We start from the raw sequence: 16,471 nt of genomic DNA on the forward strand, positions 1-16,471 counted from the left end.
CCTTTTATGAGTCTGCTCTTGGGTTCCCCTGTTCCACTCAGCGTAACAGTATAATCTGGCCAAAGAGATGAACCCAGCAGACTCTACTACTCTCCACCAAACCCTCGCCGGCCAAGGCGCCCAGCTCGAGCAACATGACCAAGCCCTGTAGACCCTTCTGGAACACATCAAGGAGTTTTCACAGAGCCTGTCTGACCTACACTGCTGACCCTTCGCCCAGAGCTCACAACCAGTTCCAAGTCCTTCTCCTCCACTCCGGGAGCCACTTGTTACAACTCCCGAGCATTACGATGGCATCCTCAGAGCTTGCAGAGCACTTCGTGCAATGTTCACTAGTATTTGAGCAACAGCCCTACTCTTATCCTACTCTGAGGTAAGGATGCCACTAAACGACATAGTGTTGCTGAGATGGCAAGTTAGTTTTGCACCCTCGCTGCTGAGAGCGGTTGGAATGAGGAGGCCCTTCAGGGAGCATTCCGGAACGCGCTCACTGAGACCCTCAAGGACGAGTTGGTGTCCAGCGATGAGCCTGATGGACTTGATGAACTCATCTCTCTCGCTATCTGCATCGACAACTGTCTCCGTGTGTGTCAGAGGGAGAGGGTAGGTAGGGTTGCATGCCCCATAACATCTGCTTCAGTGCCTTTTCCTCCTTCTCCTACTGCATCCCATCCGCAGGCTCGTCCAGATCCTGAACCCATGCAGCTCGGCTGGGCCCGTCTCTCTCGAGAGGAGAGGCAATGACGAAACTGCGCTTAGGAGCTGCCTATACTGTGGCCAGGTTGGTCACTTTGTCTCCACTTGTTCCCTGCGTCCCGCAAAAGAGGGGGCTCGGCAGTAGTGGGGGATATACTGTTGCGCCAAATCACCTGCCCATCTTCCCCCAGACCCCTGCTTGAAGGCAGCATTTTGTGGCACAGCCAGGTTTTTCCTGCTGTCATCAATTCGGGGCACCGACAAGAGCTTCCTGGACCGAGGTGTCATTACCCAGTTTGGCCTGGACACGGTCCCACTCGATTCACCCCTCGATGCCAACGCTCTCAATGAACAGCTCCTCTCAATGAAAAGACATAATTTTAACGGTTTTCTATCCAAATCTACCAATTATATGCATATCCTAGCTTCTGGGCCTGAGAAACAGGCAGTTTAATTTGGGCACGCTTTTCACCCGGACGTGAAAATACTGCCCCCTACCCAAGAGAGGTTAAACTCAGTTTTTCACAATTCCAAGAGAGGTTAAACTCAGTTTTTCACAATTCCTGACATTTAATCGGAGTAAAAATGCCCTGTCTTATGTCAGTTAGGATCACCACTTTATTTTAAGAATGTGAAATGTCAGAATAATAGTAGAGAGAATGATTTATTTCAGCTTTTATTTCTATCATCACACTCCCAGTGGGTCAGACGTTTACATACACTCAATTAGTATTTGGCAGCATTGCCTTTAAATTGTTTAACTTGGGTCAAACATTTCTGGTAGCCTTCCACAAGCTCCCCACAATAAGTTGGGTGAATTTTGGCCCATTCCGCCTGACAGAGCTGGTGTAGCTGAGTCAGGTTTGTAGGCCTCCTTGCTCGCACACGATTTTTCAGTTCTGCCCACACATTTTCTATAGGATTAAGGTGAGGACTTTGTGATGGCCTCTCCAATACCTTGACTTTGTTGTCCTTAAGCCATTTTGCCACAACTTTGGAAGTATGCTTGGGGTTATTGTCCACTTGGAAGACACATTTGCGACCAAGCATTAACTTCCTGACTGATCTTGGGATGTTGCTTCAATATATCCACGTAATTTTCCTCCCTCATGATGCCATCTATTTTGTGAAGTGCACCAGTCCCTCCTGCAGCATGCTGCCACCCCCATGCTTCACGGTTGGGATGGTGTTCTTCGGCTTGCAAGCCTCCCCCTTTTTCCTCCAAACATAACGATGGTCATCAGACCAGTGGACATTTCTCCAAAAAGTACGATCCTTGTCCCCATTTGCAGTTGCAAATGGTAGTCTGGAATTTTTGTGGTGGTTTTGAAGCGGCCTATCAGGTTATGTCGATATAGGACTTGTTTTACTGTGGATATAAAACATTTTGTGCCTGTTTCCTCCCGCATCCTCACAAGGTCCTTTGCTGTTGTTCCGTGATTGATTTGCACTTTTCGCACCGAAGTACGTTTGTGTTTAGGAGACAGAATGCGTCTCCTTCCCGAGCGGTATGACGGCTGCGTGGTTCCATGGTGTTTATACTTGCATGCTATTGTTTGTATCGATGAACATGGTACCTTCAGGCGTTTTGAAATTGCTCCCAAGGATGAACCAGACTTGTGGTCTACAATTGTTTCGCTGATTTCTTTTGATTTTCCCATGATGTCAAGCAAAGAGGCACTGAGTTTCAAGGTAGGCCTTGAAATACATCCACAGGTAAACCTCCAATTGACTCAAATTATTTAAATTAGCCTATCAGAAGCTTCTAAAGACATGACGTCATTTTCTAGAATTTTCCAAGCTGTTTAATAATAAAGGCACAGTCAACTTAATGTATGTACATTTCTGACCCATTGGAACTGTGATGCAGTGAATTATAAGTGAAATAATCTGTCTGTAAACAATTGTTGGAAAAATGACTTGTCATGCACAAAGTATATGTCCTAACCGACTTGCCTAAACTATAGTTTGTTAACAAGAAATTTGTGGAGTGGCTGAAAAACAAGAAAAACGTACTGAAGTCTTCATATTTCTGAGTAATATTCCTTGAATTATTCTTTGATGTAAGGTCTAATGGTAAATGTTATTCATACTACATATGGCGTACTGTACTGTATATACTTGGCCTCTAAATGTGCATCTCTGAGCTAAAATTAACTCAATTATTTATTTCTGGGACTCATTGTCTCATTGTCTCTTCGCTTCTTAATAGCTGTATAACAGTTGTCTTGAGAACAACTTTTAGTATTCTGAGTGGATTAATTTATGGTTTTATAACATTCAAAAATTATGGAGTCAGATTGAATACTATATCATGGTCATATTCCTCCTATACTAATTTCTGTCATCCTCAGTCGAAGTGGATTTTCACTAATCCGCGCACACACACGCACACACCCTCACCCCACCCTCCCTCCCTCCCTCTCTCACCTGTAGCACGGCGCTCTGGTCAAAGTTGTATGCGCTGGGTCGTCCCTCCAGGGTAGAGAAGGCCACATTGCCCTCGGTCAGAGGGGAGATGTCACTGAACTCGTCGTTGCAGACTGCCATCCTCTCATCGTCCCCCGGGCGAATGTATCCCTTGTCGTTCTTCCCATAGGTCTTGGTACAGGAGGCGCTGTAGTACTGGTAGGGGATCCATGGTCCATCCTCACTTGTTCGCTTGTAGATGGCAAAGCTCTCCGGTCGACTGGTGTAGAACTTGAGGCTCACGTAGGTGATCTCAAAGGCTTTGCCTGTGGAGATACAGGAGTCAGTCTACTATAGTGTGGAGGGGATGCAGGAATTGGTCTACAGTAACGTTATGTCGGGGGGGTGTGCCTGTGAGCTATCGTCACGTGACATTGGGCATTGCCCCCCAATTGTAAGCAAAAGGGTTTCTGTCGGACACCACTAATTTGTGTAGGTCTATGTGACGCCCTTCAGATGAAAAACAATACATATACTGTATGTATATCTCTAAACTAGGGACAAAATGAAAGCGCAACTGTATAAAAAAAACTATATTAGTAGCCCAGTAGCCTGGTAGCCTGGTGGTCTCGTAGCCTAGTAGCCTGGTGGTCTAGTAGCCTGTTGGCCTGGTGGTCTAGTAATATAATAATAATAATATAATAATAATAATATATGCCATTTAGCTGACGCTTTTATCCAAAGCGACTTACAGTCATGTGTGCATACATTCTACGTATGGGTGGTCCCGGGAATCGAACCCACTACCCTGGCGTTACAAGCGCCATGCTCTACCAACTGAGCCACAGAAGGTCTAGTTGGTCTAGTAACCTCGTAGCCTGGTGGTCTGGTGGTCTAGTAACCTAGTAGCCTGGCGGCCTGGTGGTCTAGTAGCCTGTTGGCCTGGTGGTTTAGTAGCCTGTTGGTCTGGTGGTCTAGTAACCTAGTAGCCTGGTGGTCTAGTAACCTGGTGGTCTAGTAACCTAGTAGCCTGGTGGTCTAGTAACCTGTTGGTCTAGTAACCTCGTAGCCTGGTGGCCTGGTGGTCTAGTAGCCTGTTGGCCTGGTGGTTTAGTAGCCTGTTGGTCTGGTGGTCTAGTAACCTAGTAGCCTGGTGGTCTAGTAACCTGGTGGTCTAGTAACCTAGTAGTCTACTGCTACAATGGGAGAGAAGGGTTGGAAAGAAGTAGGTAACCTATACAACATGAATCATCTCATCAGTTGGTGAGATGAACAACAACAATGGGGGATCAGCTTATTTTCCCAGAAATATACAAATCTCCTCTAATCTCTCATTACATGCACTGGTATGAGACCAGCCATGAACCATGGGTCAGCCAAACATACATGTCTGTTTTGATAGCTACACTAATAACATTAAGCAACTTAAGCCTTTGGAAAGCAGACAGCCAGACAACATCGCAGAGCATTCAGGGGCTTCCTGTGGGACCGATTTAGCAAAACCTCACATCTGAACGGCGGCATGGTTTCCAGACAGGCAAGAAGGCACACACCTCAGCAAGGGCCCTGATTAGTGGGTATGCTGAGCACACAACGGTGGGCCTCAAAGGTAAACCAACCAACCAATAAACAAACAAACAATCATAACATCCAACGCCTTCAAGTGGGGACTGTGCAGGCCATGGAATTAAAGATGTCATTGATTTGTTGATGTACCTCTAGTGCCTTATTAAACATCTATCAGGCTGGAGAGGAGGAGATAAAGGGATAAATAGATAAACAGATGGAGAAGGAGGGATAGAGAGAGAGAGTGTGTGTTTGCGGATGAGAGAGATAGCGAGAGACAGAGAGAGAGAGAGAGAGAGGGGGGCATGAATAGAGAAAGAGAGAGAGAGAGAGAGAGAAAAGAGGCGGGCATCGTCAGAGAGAGAGAGAGAGAGAGAGAGAGAGAGAGAGAGAGAGAGAGAGAGAGAGAGAGAGAGAGAGAGAGAGAGAGAGAGGACGGGCGGGCGGGCAGGGGGATGAAGACTCACACTTTTATCTCAGGGATTTTGTATGATTCTCAACTCAACTAAATTATTTCATTATTTCATTAAAACACTCCTTATAAAAGGAAAGAGCCAAAGCTGAGAAAAGCTCAATTCAACCCCTGTCTGGTGGATCCACAGCAAAGACGAGATTTCCTCTGAATTTCCTTCGTGGGGGTGTCTGAGGGGGATTTGGCAGGCTCTGGAAACTTCTAGCTGTAATTGGTGTTGTCTAATTGAGGCACTGGGGTGAGCAGCCATTTTTTGTCATTTTGTTTGAGCTGCATACTAAGTGGAGAAAGGAGTCTCACAAGCCGGGTTCAATTAAATCATGAAGGCACTATATTTCTACATATTGCACATCTCCATGCTTGCATGGCCACTTGTGGCTGCTCTGCTGCTTGATGGGCTCTCCACCCTGAGAAGATGCTGAGAATTAGTGCGTGTTTTCATCCCACATTTTTCTTGATATGTAAACTGTAAAGGTGTATGATTATTGACCTGGATGTGTGTGAATTGGAGTTGATTTAATGTTGAGCATCAACCACCCTCATCCAAACAGAGCAGAGCATCCAAAACACTGGTTAGGAACACTAGCTTCCTCTTAGTAGTTCAGCCATTTTCTATACCACTAAGCATTATGCCAATCTTATTTCCTCTTTGTTGACCTAGTAGGCAACAACAAGACCCTACACCCTACACTATCTAAAGGGCCCTACATATAGGACTCTTGTCCCTTAGGCCTTAGTTGAACCCTTTAAGTAGAATACCCCCAACACTGATATGAAGCCTAATGACATCTGTCTACTCCTGTCTGCCAAGGTATCAGACATCTTCACATTACTCTCATCGTTCCAGACATCCTATTTTTTTGTTTCGAGACACCCTCTCTTGTCTTTCCAGACATTCTCTCTTGTTTTTCCAACTCAGCAACATTATCTCTCCCACAGCAGCACTCAAATCATTGAAGTTTCATTTACTCTCCGCATGAGGTGAGTTTAGTCCAGCTGGAACGGATACAAAAGAGAAAAGGAGTGTTTGTGTCCCCTGTGATGATGTTCAGTCTAATTGAGAGGTGTGTTTTTCTCTGATGAGTCTGCTTAGTCCATCCGTCAGTAGAAGGGCCTGTATATTGTGCATGCAGTATGTGTGTTTTCTGCAAGTATTTGACCCATTTACCTACGGATCCATTTAGCTATGGATCCGTTTACCTATGGATCCGTTTACCTAGAGATCAATTTACCTATGGATCCCAATAGAGTTTAACATGGAATATCAAATGATAGAACAATTATTCTGTGTTCAATGTTCAATCTGTGTTCACTCTCCAAACTGAGCAGAAGTGAAACAGTTTAGCTGAGGAGCTGAATCATAATGAATGTGTTGAGTATGAATGACCTTTGACCCCTTTCCAGCCAACCCACCTGTTCATAATACAGCTGTGTGTCCCACCCGCCTGGGCTCTGATCTGTCCTGAATGGCCCATACCTAGACTAAACTCAACATCACCACACTAGACTCAATATTTACTAGGCTACACTGAATGTTTACAGGATGCTCATTTTCTCTATTCGGTTTGAGAGTTTGGGGAGAGTTCTCTTTTTGTAGATTATCTTCACCAAGCTGTAAAGGAATGACGTCACTGAACTGTCTGTGCCTGAAAAAGAAAGTGTAAGGTCTTGGTCACGGATGATCAGACAGGGTGTCCTCGGATGGGGCCACAGTGTCTCCTGACCCCTCCTGTCTCAGCCTCCAGTATTTATGCTGCAGTAGTTTATGTGTCGGGGGGCTAGGGTCAGTTTGTTATATCTGGAGTACTTCTCCTGTCCTATTCGGTGTCCTGTGTGAATCTAAGTGTGCATTCTCTAATTCTCTCCTTCTCTCTTTCTTTCTCTCTTTCGGAGGACCTGAGCCCTAGGACCATGCCCCAGGACTACCTGACATGATGACTCCTTGCTGTCCCCAGTCCACCTGGCCGTGCTGCTGCTCCAGTTTCAACTGTTCTGCCTTATTATTATTCGACCATGCTGGTCATTTATGAACATTTTAACATCTTGGCCATGTTCTGTTATAATCTCCACCCGGCACAGCCAGAAGAGGACTGGCCACCCCACATATGCTCTCTCTAATTCTCTCTTTCTTTCTCTCTCTCTCAGAGGACCTGAGCCCTAGGACCATGCCCCAGGACTACCTGACATGATGAGTCCTTGCGGTCCCCAGTCCACCTGGCCGTGCTGCTGCTCCAGTTTCAACTGTTCTGCCTTCTTATTATTCGACCATGCTGGTCATTTATGAACATTTTAACATCTTGGCCATGTTCTGTTATAATCTCCACCCGGCACAGCCAGAAGAGGACTGGCCACCCCACATAGCCTGGTTCCTCTCTAGGTTTCTTCCTAGGTTTTGGCCTTTCTAGGGCGTTTTTCCAAGCCATCGTGCTTCTACACTTGCATTGCTTGCTGTTTGGGGTTTTAGGCTGGGTTTCTGTACAGCACTTTGAGATATCAGCTGATGTACGAAGGGCTATATAAATAAATGTGATTTGAGTATATGGCCAATGTGTGATTCTGCCCCAGAAACATTTTAGCTTTATGTATTTGTTTTAGCATTGAAATCTCTTGTAACCAGGTACAGTATCCGTAAACAGTAGTAAGAGTGTGTTCACAGTTGTGTATGTAGACAGTTGTGTATGGAGACTGTTGTGTAAGTAGATTGTTGTGTATGTTCAGTAGTTTTCCCTCTGCACTGCATTGTTCCTTCAGCAAAGGTCATTAGAGCCAGTCTGTGAGTGTGTTGAGTCACTCTGTGAGTGTGTTGAGTCACTCTGTGAGTGTGTTGAGTCACTGTGAGTGTGTTGCATCAGTCTGTGAGTGTGTTGAGCCAGTCTGTGAGTATGTTGAGTCACTCTGTGATTGTGTTGAGTCACTCTGTGAGTGTGTTGCATCAGTCTGTGAGTGTGTTGAGCCAGTCTGTGAGTGTGTTGAGCCAGTCTGTGAGTGTGTTGAGCCAGTCTGTGAGTGTGTTGAGTCACTCTGTGATTGTGTTGAGTCACTCTGTGATTGTGTTGAGTCACTCTGTGAGTGTGTTGAGTCACTCTGTGAGTGTGTTGAGTCACTCTGTGAGTGTGTTGCATCAGTCTGTGAGTGTGTTGAGTCACTCTGTAATTGTGTTGAGCCAGTCTGTGAGTGTGTTGAGTCACTCTGTAATTGTGTTGAGTCACTCTGTGAGTGTGTTGAGCCAGTCTGTGAGTGTGTTGAGCCAGTCTGTGAGTGTGTTGAGCCAGTCTGTGAGTGTGTTGAGTCACTCTGTGAGTGTGTTGAGTCACTCTGTGAGTGTGTTGAGCCAGTCTGTGAGTGTGTTGCATCAGTCTGTGAGTGTGTTGCATCAGTCTGTGAGTGTGTTAAGCCAGTCTGTGAGTGTGTTGAGCCAGTCTGTGAGTGTGTTGAGCCAGTCTGTGAGTGTGTTGCATCAGTCTGTGAGTGTGTTAAGCCAGTCTGTGAGTGTGTTGAGTCACTCTGTGAGTGTGTTGCATCAGTCTGTGAGTGTGTTAAGCCAGTCTGTGAGTGTGTTGAGTCACTCTGTGAGTGTGTTGAGTCACTCTGTGAGTGTGTTGAGTCACTCTGTGAGTGTGTTGAGTCACTCTGTGAGTGTGTTGCATCAGTCTGTGAGTGTGTTGAGCCAGTCTGTGAGTGTGTTGAGCCAGTCTGTGAGTGTGTTGAGCCAGTCTGTGAGTGTCTTGAGCCAGTCTGTGAGTGTGTTGAGCCAGTCTGTGAGTGTGTTGAGCCAGTCTGTGAGTGTGTTGAGCCAGTCTGTGAGTGTGTTGAGCCAGTCTGTGAGTGTGTTGAGCCAGTCTGTGAGTGTGTTGCATCAGTCTGTGAGTGTGTTAAGCCAGTCTGTGAGTGTGTTGAGTCACTCTGTGAGTGTGTTGAGTCACTCTGTGAGTGTGTTGAGTCACTCTGTGAGTGTGTTGCATCAGTCTGTGAGTGTGTTGCATCAGTCTGTGAGTGTGTTGAGCCAGTCTGTTGAGCCAGTCTGTGAGTGTGTTGAGCCAGTCTGTGAGTGTGTTGAGCCAGTCTGTGAGTGTGTTGAGCCAGTCTGTGAGTGTGTTGAGCCAGTCTGTGAGTGTGTTGAGCCAGTCTGTGAGTGTGTTGAGCCAGTCTGTGAGTGTGTTGAGCCAGTCTGTGAGTGTGTTGAGTCACTCTGTGAGTGTGTTGAGTCACTCTGTGAGTGTGTTGAGTCACTCTGTGAGTGTGTTGCATCAGTCTGTGAGTGTGTTGAGCCAGTCTGTGAGTGTGTTGAGCCAGTCTGTGAGTGTGTTGAGCCAGTCTGTGAGTGTGTTGAGCCAGTCTGTGAGTGTGTTGAGCCAGTCTGTGAGTGTCTTGAGCCAGTCTGTGAGTGTGTTGAGCCAGTCTGTGAGTGTGTTGAGCCAGTCTGTGAGTGTGTTGAGCCAGTCTGTGAGTGTGTTGAGCCAGTCTGTGAGTGTGTTGAGCCAGTCTGTGAGTGTGTTGCATCAGTCTGTGAGTGTGTTAAGCCAGTCTGTGAGTGTGTTGAGTCACTCTGTGAGTGTGTTGAGTCACTCTGTGAGTGTGTTGAGTCACTCTGTGAGTGTGTTGAGTCACTCTGTGAGTGTGTTGCATCAGTCTGTGAGTGTGTTGCATCAGTCTGTGAGTGTGTTGAGCCAGTCTGTTGAGCCAGTCTGTGAGTGTGTTGAGCCAGTCTGTGAGTGTGTTGAGCCAGTCTGTGAGTGTGTTGAGCCAGTCTGTGAGTGTGTTGAGCCAGTCTGTGAGTGTGTTGAGCCAGTCTGTGAGTGTGTTGAGCCAGTCTGTGAGTGTGTTGAGCCAGTCTGTGAGTGTGTTGAGCCAGTCTGTGAGTGTGTTGCGCCAGTCTGTGAGTGTGTTGAGTCACTCTGTGAGTGTGTTGAGTCACTCTGTGAGTGTGTTGCATCAGTCTGTGAGTGTGTTGAGCCAGTCTGTGAGTGTGTTGAGTCACTCTGTGAGTGTGTTGCATCAGTCTGTGAGTGTGTTGAGCCAGTCTGTGAGTGTGTTGAGCCAGTCTGTGAGTGTGTTGAGTCACTCTGTGATTGTGTTGAGTCACTCTGTGAGTGTGTTGAGCCAGTCTGTGAGTGTGTTGAGCCAGTCTGTGAGTGTGTTGAGCCAGTCTGTGAGTGTGTTAAGCCAGTCTGTGAGTGTGTTGAGTCACTCTGTGAGTGTGTTGAGTCACTCTGTGAGTGTGTTGCATCAGTCTGTGAGTGTGTTGAGCCAGTCTGTGAGTGTGTTGAGCCAGTCTGTGAGTGTGTTGAGCCAGTCTGTGAGTGTGTTGAGCCAGTCTGTGAGTGTGTTGAGTCACTCTGTGAGTGGGTTGCATCAGTCTGTGAGTGTGTTGAGCCAGTCTGTGAGTGTGTTGAGTCACTCTGTGAGTGTGTTGAGTCACTCTGTGAGTGTGTTGCATCAGTCTGTGAGTGTGTTGCATCAGTCTGTGAGTGTGTTGAGCCAGTCTGTGAGTGTGTTGAGCCAGTCTGTGAGTGTGTTGAGCCAGTCTGTGAGTGTGTTGAGCCAGTCTGTGAGTGTGTTGAGCCAGTCTGTGAGTGTGTTGAGTCACTCTGTGAGTGGGTTGCATCAGTCTGTGAGTGTGTTGAGCCAGTCTGTGAGTGTGTTGAGTCACTCTGTGATTGTGTTGAGTCACTCTGTGAGTGTGTTGAGTCAGTCTGTGAGTGTATTGAGCCAGTCTGTGAGTGTGTTGAGCCAGTCTGTGAGTGTGTTGAGCCAGTCTGTGAGTGTGTTGAGCCAGTCTGTGAGTGTGTTGAGCCAGTCTGTGAGTGTGTTGAGTCACTCTGTGAGTGTGTTGCGTCAGTCTGTGAGTGCGTTGAGCCAGTCTGTGAGTGTGTTGAGCCAGTCTGTGAGTGTGTTAAGCCAGTCTGTGAGTGTGTTGAGCCAGTCTGTGAGTGTGTTGAGCCAGTCTGTGAGTGTGTTGAGCCAGTCTGTGAGTGTGTTGAGTCACTCTGTGAGTGTGTTGCATCAGTCTGTGAGTGTGTTGAGCCAGTCTGTAAGTGTGTTGAGCCAGTCTGTGAGTGTGTTGAATCAGTCTGTGAGTGTGTTGAATCAGTCTGTGAGTGTGTTGAGTGTGTTGAGTCAGTCTGTGGGTATGTTGAGCTAGTCTGTGAGTGTGTTGAATGTCGAGTCAGTCTGTGAGTGTATTACTGTGCCAACTATGGGAGGCTCTTATCCTTCTCTTACATCTGAGACAGGAAATGTTTTTCTTTTAGCATCAATCAATGGAAACCAGCTGCAGACAAAAAGCTGTGTGTGTGTGTGTCTTGGGAACAAACTGACCCCAATTACATACCACCAGACCTCCCAGCGCTCATCTTTTTTCTTCTTCCTCATCATGTTTTGTTTACTCCCCCTCCTCCTTCATCTCCTCCCTACCTCTGCACAGACACATTTCGGACCTGGCTGAACTGTGTGTCTCTGTGTCCTGCTGGTGTGTTTGTCTGTGTTTATCGTCCCAGCGACCCCCTCAGGAGAGCCAAAGGAAAACAGACAGAAGGCCAGCCCAGGCAGGACCCCTAGTGGAACACAGATGGGACACGGTCAGGTTGTATTCAATATGGAGGAAGAAGAAACACTGTGACCCTGGTTCTGTGAGAGACACAGGATGGGGGATGTTGACTTGAATAAAACGTCTTTCAGTTGTTAGAAAAACAACAGAAACCTTTCTCCAGTCCAGGCGGAGGTTACTCTCAGAATAACTCTGAAGAGAAAGAGAGTACCCAGAGGCTAAAGACTGAACAATGTGACCATACAGTGCAATGTAGTATGGTCTTCCTGGACTAAGGTCTACTAGACCAAGGACTGCTGTGTTCGAATCACCAGACATTCCCCAGCCTCTCTCTCTCTGTCTGAGAGAAGTAACCAGAGATTAGGACCAACAAAGACATAGAGCACTGCTCTCCTCCTTCCTCCTAGTAAAAATCAATATCTGCAGACAGACAGACGAGTTTCCTGCTCCAAGACCTTATGATTTAAACACTTCTTTCTTCCACAGACAGTCAGTCATACACTATGACATTTCAAAGACCTGTCATCGTTTTCTCTCTCTTTTGAAGCGAAACCTTTTTTTTTCTCAGGTTGGAATTTTTGTTACACCTACAATAGAGCGGAAGTTGGTTATACTCAGAGTTGTCAGAAGAAAGAATTCCCTGACTAGGCTCTCTGCTGGCTCCATCCTGTTTGACTGATATATGTGAGCTCACTCTGCACACACATGTCACACACCAAAGATGAATAGGAGGAAAAGCTAGTTTTTATAAAGTGGGTGTACTGAAGGGCCACATCCCAAACGGCACCCTATTTCCTGTATGGTGCACTTCTTCTGATGGGAGCCCTATGGGTCTGGTTAGAAGTAGTGCACTATAAAGGGTGTCATTTGGGAGGTAGCCTTAGAGATCTTGAGGGAGAAAGGTATGGGTCATAAAGTAATTTGCTTCCACTACAGTCACAATGGACTCTGACATGATTGATTGATGTATAATCTCTGTCCCAATTAATATTTAACAACTTCATTGATTTTGTGCTAATGTCATCCTACTTGAAATCCTGCTCTCACTTATTTAGCAGGACTTAAAGCTGGGCTCCATGGTGGTGAAACTGTCACATCCGTTTGCAAACAACCAACAGTTTCCATCTGACATCATTGCACACCATGCAGAGTGTGCACTAGGACTGTATCATCTTTACCACAATCCTAGATGCTGATTTCCTTAAAACAAATACGAAATGAGTCTGCGTTAGCCAGTGCCGCTGTTTCGCCTAGCGATGATCTCAGCTTTAAGTCACTTTGAGAAATCAGAACAATTCTAAGGTTATGTGGCCACAGTGGTTGTCATGTACTGTATGTCATGGATGGCATTAGTTGATATTATGCCATCACATGGTTGAACCATAAGTAATAAAATGCCTGTTCTGTAGCCTGACTGTGGCAGTGGTAGAAATGGCATCTTTCTATCTTCTCCTCCTTCCTCCTTCTCTGCTCCCCTGGAAGTGGATTAGGTACTGTAGTACTGTAGTATACTTCTTCTCCTTCCTCCTTCTCTGCTCCCCTGGAAGTGGATTAGGTACTGTAGTACTGTAGTATACTTCTTCTCCTTCCTCCTTCTCTGCTCCCCTGGAAGTGGATTGGGTACTGTAGTACTGTAGTATACTTCTCCTTCCTCCTTCTCTGCTCCCCTGGAAGTGGATTGGGTACTGTAGTACTGTAGTATACTTCTTCTCCTTCCTCCTTCTCTGCTCCCCTGGAAGTGGATTAGGTACTGTAGTACTGTAGTATACTTTTTCTCCTCCCTCCTTCTCTGCTCCCCTGGAAGTGGATTGGGTACTGTAGTACTGTAGTACTGTAGTACTGTAGTATACTTCTTCTCCTTCCTCCTTCTCTGCTCCCCTGGAAGTGGATTAGGTACTGTAGTACTGTAGTATACTTCTTCTCCTTCCTCCTTCTCTGCTCCCCTGGAAGTGGATTAGGTACTGTAGTACTGTAGTATACTTCTTCTCCTTCCTCCTTCTCTGCTCCCCTGGAAGTGGATAAGGTACTGTAGTACTGTAGTATACTTCTTCTCCTTCCTCCTTCTCTGCTCCCCTGGAAGTGGATTAGGTACTGTAGTACTGTAGTATACTTCTTCTCCTTCCTCCTTCTCTGCTCCCCTGGAAGTGGATTGGGTACTGTAGTACTGTAGTATACTTCTTCTCCTTCCTCCTTCTCTGCTCCCCTGGAAGTGGATTGGGTACTGTAGTACTGTAGTATACTTCTTCTCCTTCCTCCTTCTCTGCTCCCCTGGAAGTGGATTGGGTACTGTAGTACTGTAGTATACTTCTTCTCCTTCCTCCTTCTCTGCTCCCCTGGAAGTGGATTGGGTACTGTAGTACTGTAGTACTGTAGTATACTTCTTCTCCTTCCTCCTTCTCTGCTCACCTGGAAGTGGATTAGGTACTGTAGTACTGTAGTATACTTCTTCTCCTTCCTCCTTCTCTGCTCCCCTGGAAGTGGATTAGGTACTGTAGTACTGTAGTATACTTCTTCTCCTTCCTCCTTCTCTGCTCCCCTGGAATTGGATTAGGTACTGTAGTACTGTAGTATACTTCTTCTCCTTCCTCCTTCTCTGCTCCCCTGGAAGTGGATTAGGTACTGTAGTACTGTAGTATACTTCTTCTCCTTCCTCCTTCTCTGCTCCCCTGGAAGTGGATTAGGTACTGTAGTACTGTAGTATACTTCTTCTCCTTCCTCCTTCTCTGCTCCCCTGGAAGTGGATTGGGTACTGTAGTACTGTAGTATACTTCTTCTCCTTCCTCCTTCTCTGCTCCCCTGGAAGTGGATTGGGTACTGTAGTACTGTAGTATACTTCCTCTCCTTCCTCCTTCTCTGCTCCCCTGGAAGTGGATTAGGTACTGTAGTACTGTAGTATACTTCTTCTCCTTCCTCCTTCTCTGCTCCCCTGGAAGTGGATTGGGTACTGTAGTACTGTAGTATACTTCTTCTCCTTCCTCCTTCTCTGCTCCCCTGGAAGTGGATAAGGTACTGTAGTACTGTAGTATACTTCTTCTCCTTCCTCCTTCTTTGCTCCCCTGGAAGTGGATTGGGTACTGTAGTACTGTAGTATACTTCTTCTCCTTCCTCCTTCTCTGCTCCCCTGGAAGTGGATAAGGTACTGTAGTACTGTAGTATACTTCTTCTCCTTCCTCCTTCTCTGCTCCCCTGGAAGTGGATTAGGTACTGTAGTACTGTAGTATACTTATTTTCTTATTTTTATTTTTTTATGTATTTAACCATTATTTAACTAGGCAAGTCAGTGAAAAAGAAATTCGTATTTACAATGACGGCCTATCAAAAGGCAAGAGGCCTCCTGCGGGGACGGGGGCTGGAATAAAAACATTACAATAAAAAAATATATATAGGACTAAACACACATCACGACAAGTCAGACAACATAACACTACATAAAGAGAGACCTAAGACAACAACATAGCAAGGCAGCAACACATGACAACACAGCATGGTAGCAACACAACATGTCCACAACATGGTAGCAGCACAAAACATGGTACAAACATTATTGGGCAAAGACAACAGCACGAAGGGCAAGAAGGTAGAGACAACAATACATCACACAAAGCAGCCACAACTGTCAGTAAGTGTCCATGATTGAGACTTTGAATGAAGAGATTGAGATAAAACTGTCCAGTTTGAGTGTTTGTTGCAGCTCGTTCCAGTCGCTAGCTGCAGCGAACTGAAAAGACGAGCGACCCAGGGATGTGTGTGCTTCGGGGACCTTTAACAGAATGTGACTGGCAGAATGGGTGTTGTATGTGGAGGATGAGGGCTGCAATAGATTTCTCAGATAAGGGAGAGTGAGGCCTAAGAGGGTTGTATAAATAAGCATCAATCAGTGGGTCTTGCGATGGGTATACAGAGATGACCAGTTTACAGAGGAGTATAGAGTGCAGTGATGGGTCCTATAAGGTGCATTGGTGGCAAATCTGATGGCCGAATGGTAAAGAACATCTAGCCGCTCGAGAGCACCCTTACCTGCCGATTTATAAATGATTTCTCCGTAATCTTAATCATGGGTAGGATGGTCATCTGAATCAGGGTTAGTTTGGTAGCTGGGTTGAAAGAGGAGCGATTATGATATACGAAACCAAGTTTAGATTTAATTTTAGCCTGAAGCTTTGATATGTGCTGAGAGAAGGACAGTGTACCGTCTAGCCATACTCTAATGTACTTGTATGAGGTGACTAAGTCAATCTCTAAACCCTCAGAGGTTGTAATCACACCTGTGGGAAGTATGGCTAGACGGTACACTGCCTTTACTAGTATACTATCTATTGTCCTCCCTTCCGTTTAGGCCAACACCTTAAATATGAGTTAGATGTGCTCTATTGAATGTGATCTACTCTACTGGATGCATCCGGACCACTTTGAAAGGTTTCCAGACAGACCCTGAGCCTCACGGCTACATGCTTGCAATTACTCCAACAACGTGACACTAAGCCATGTCTGGGGCAACGGACGACGGGCGATGGGCAGGATGGTGTTTTCTGAAGAGAAGCTTTGAGTGATTATCGGAGGAATGCTAGTGTGTGTCATCAGTGGAGGAATTCAGAATGCTGAGGTTGTGAGGGACGTGTTCTGCTTTAGATACTTTTTCTCAGGGTGATTGGCACGTAATAGTCTAATCTTTTTCTGTCATTTAACTTCTCATAGTCAAGTCACTTTACATAATTGAACTCCTCACTGTCAAGTCTCTTTCTCTTTCTGTCATTGAACATTTCATCGTCAAATCTGTGAAT

General features: G+C 46.0%; 1 protein-coding gene across 1 annotated transcript in view; it reads right to left on the bottom strand.

Annotated features, from left to right (window-relative positions):
- LOC118388066 (laminin subunit gamma-3-like) overlaps positions 1-16,471 on the bottom strand; it is a 235,317-nt gene that overhangs the window by 217,894 nt on the left and 952 nt on the right. Inside the window, 1 exon segment of the mRNA XM_052526033.1 lies at positions 3,127-3,431. Coding sequence (XP_052381993.1) covers positions 3,127-3,431 — 305 coding nt within the window.

This window comes from Oncorhynchus keta, chromosome 9 (assembly GCF_023373465.1).
Source record: "Oncorhynchus keta strain PuntledgeMale-10-30-2019 chromosome 9, Oket_V2, whole genome shotgun sequence".
NCBI classification, from domain to species: domain Eukaryota; kingdom Metazoa; phylum Chordata; class Actinopteri; order Salmoniformes; family Salmonidae; genus Oncorhynchus; species Oncorhynchus keta.